Source organism: Acanthamoeba castellanii (genome assembly GCF_000313135.1).
Source record: "Acanthamoeba castellanii str. Neff unplaced genomic scaffold scf7180000084594, whole genome shotgun sequence".
NCBI lineage: Eukaryota > Discosea > Longamoebia > Acanthamoebidae > Acanthamoeba > Acanthamoeba castellanii.
Window position 1 is genome coordinate 769,768 of NW_004457584.1, and position 2,440 is coordinate 772,207.

Genomic DNA, 2,440 nt, shown 5'->3' on the forward strand with positions numbered 1-2,440 from the left:
ACTCATGGAGCCAGACCAAGAGTGTATCATCATTTCTTCTGATTCTGAAGATGAGGGTACCCAATTTGAGAGTTTCAATTTGCTTTGATTTATCATTTCATCTTTGTCTCTCCACCATCTTTCCCAGACCCACTTCTTACAACGAAAAGGCGACCTGGCGGCGGCCGTAGAGACCAGCCAGCAGCAACAGTACTTTCTGCCAGCATTTTTCTTGCTTTTGTGATTTTAATCAAGTCACTGATTGTTTGAACACCATGAGACAGCCGTCCACAAGCACTGGCCACGTGCCCTCTGCTCGCACACCACCGGTTGGCAATGTGTCGGCGGTGCTGACGTATCAAGATGAGAGCAAGCTACCAGCCTACTACAACGAGGACATCATCCCTGACCCCGAGACCGGGCTCAACCTTCCCGTACGCATCCTTGACTACTTCTACTTCTGTGATGCTGTTCAGTTTGTACCGGTTCCTCTTGAACACTTGGGTACGTTGGCGAGCCTCTTTGTCGATCAGTACTTCCATTAGTCACGCTTGCACGTGACGACATGAAGACAGGGCCGCACTCTTGGGCTATGGCTTGGCCCTACTGCCGCCTGAGAAGAAAGGCACTCCATCTTCTTTTCACGTAGCTGCCAGCTCTCGACATTATGGCACTGACACAATGGATCGTCTGTGCGTGTGTTGTGTGTCGTTTTTGTAGCTGATATCGCTGCAGGAGCAGCAACCAGCACGGCAATCGTGTTTGAGGTCGACGAGTGGTCCATCGAATACGGCTCTCCTCCCTTGCTCTGGCTCAAATCCAAGCGTGCATGGTACGCACAGCCAACCCGCGGCCTGCCACATCACGTCATCGGCAAGGTAATGAGGTAATAATAATAATCTTGAACACGTTTCATCGCAGGTACAAGTTGCTGCAGCCGAAACCCAGCTACAAGCACTACTTTAGCACCATTCAGCGCAAGTTCGAGGTGTGCACCGGCATTTATAACCTCATGGAAGCGGACAAGAAGGTCTCCTACGCTGACGTGGTCGCGCATGTACGGCTTGCACCACCAAGCCTGTGCCACGGCACCCCTCCCCTCCAGCGACACCTCCAGCGTCTAATGCCACGCCTGCTGGGCCTGGATCACAGATGCACGCTCGCTACGGCATAACGGAGGACTACGTCGTTAAGGAGGCAGCCTCGGTCCTTAAAGGCCTGCTGGAGGCCTACCCCGAGTATAGGACCACTCCCTTCTTCCTAAAGCTGGTGCGCGTACACTCCGCCCGCGACTTGGCGTCGCTCGTTGGCGGTACTTCATCCCTCCGCAACGCACTCACCTATTTCTTTTTGTTCGTTGACCGTGGGCGTCTAGCGGGACGTTCTTACCGCCAAGAGCAGCTCGGTCACGCCAAAGTCGCCACGGAAGGAGAAAGATGTGGCCCGCGCACGCGCTTCCGACTCTCCCGTACTCACCTTCACCTTCTCGTCGGCAGCTTAGACATGCGCGCAGCGTGGCTTCGAGTGCTAATAAGCGTGCCTCCCCCATTTCAGTCTTCCACTTCAATCCGGCGGCGCAGGCGACTATGTCACCAATGCAAGAAGGAGCTCTCCTCCACCGCAACGGACCATCAGAAATGTGGCGACTGCCGCAAGTACGGACCACCTTCAAGCTTTATTTCTTCTGCGCCTACGTTGCTCACTATATGGCCACTCCTAAGGTTTTTACTGCGCGGACTGTCTTGACAAATATGGGATCAAGCTCAGCACCGTCAAGGGCACCCCGTGGGTGTGTCTCGCATGCGAAGGCCTGTGTACCTGTAAGGCCTGCCTCAAGGTTCGCGTGGCTTACGCCCCGGCCCCTTCAGACATAGGCTCTGTGCTCGGTCTCTCATCACTCATCCCTCCACACATGACTCAGTCAAAGGCCGGAGACGGAGCCAGCAACGGGCGAAAGCGCAAGTCTTCAGCTGCAGACAGCGAGGAGCTGAGGAAGAAGGAGGAAAAGAAACGGAGAAGACTGGCCCGCGAAGCAGAGGAGGCGCGAAAGAAGGAAGAGCTCAAGCGCAAGCAGGCACGCCTCGCTGGTACGTGTCACGCACTCACTCAATTTTTTATGCGCTCTTCTTGTCATCTCGCGCAGAGAGAGCACTCCTGACTCCTGTCGCCAGCCTTGCGTGCGCGTTATCCCATGGACGACCGGGAGCTGCTGGCCGAGCTGCTGGAGCTGGGCGAGCTCACGGTGCCGCAACACCGCCCAAGGGACAGACCGTGAGCACAGAATTCGTCCCGATGGAGGCGTGGGCAGACTTCATGATGGTGTGGAGCTTTGTCGACACCTTCCAGTACGTCTGGCCGCGCCCCCAACCGCTCGTGCTTCGCGTTTGCGATTGCGAGGCCTAACTTCGAAGTTGTGGCCTGGTTGCAGTAAGTACATCGGAGTGAAGCGCCGCACGATCGA

General features: G+C 55.7%; 2 protein-coding genes across 2 annotated transcripts in view; both read left to right on the forward strand.

The window, feature by feature from the left end:
• Nucleotides 1-254: 254 nt before the first annotated feature.
• Nucleotides 255-1,480, forward strand: ACA1_055790 (uncharacterized protein; the record flags this gene model as incomplete). Its single annotated transcript, XM_004344156.1, is given in 6 exon segments — nucleotides 255-483; nucleotides 715-811; nucleotides 822-857; nucleotides 901-1,036; nucleotides 1,132-1,248; nucleotides 1,355-1,480. 6 exon segments carry the CDS (start codon nucleotides 255-257, stop codon nucleotides 1,478-1,480), a joined length of 741 nt encoding a protein of 246 aa, XP_004344206.1.
• Nucleotides 1,481-1,891: 411 nt separating this feature from the next.
• The window catches only part of ACA1_055800 (glutathione transferase family protein), a gene marked incomplete at both ends in the record, with an annotated part of 1,407 nt that continues 858 nt past the window's right edge, over nucleotides 1,892-2,440 (forward strand). The window contains 3 exons of the mRNA XM_004344157.1: nucleotides 1,892-2,066; nucleotides 2,151-2,221; nucleotides 2,242-2,324. Coding sequence (XP_004344207.1) covers nucleotides 1,892-2,066; nucleotides 2,151-2,221; nucleotides 2,242-2,324 — 329 coding nt within the window. The remainder of the gene's footprint in view (nucleotides 2,067-2,150; nucleotides 2,222-2,241; nucleotides 2,325-2,440) is intronic.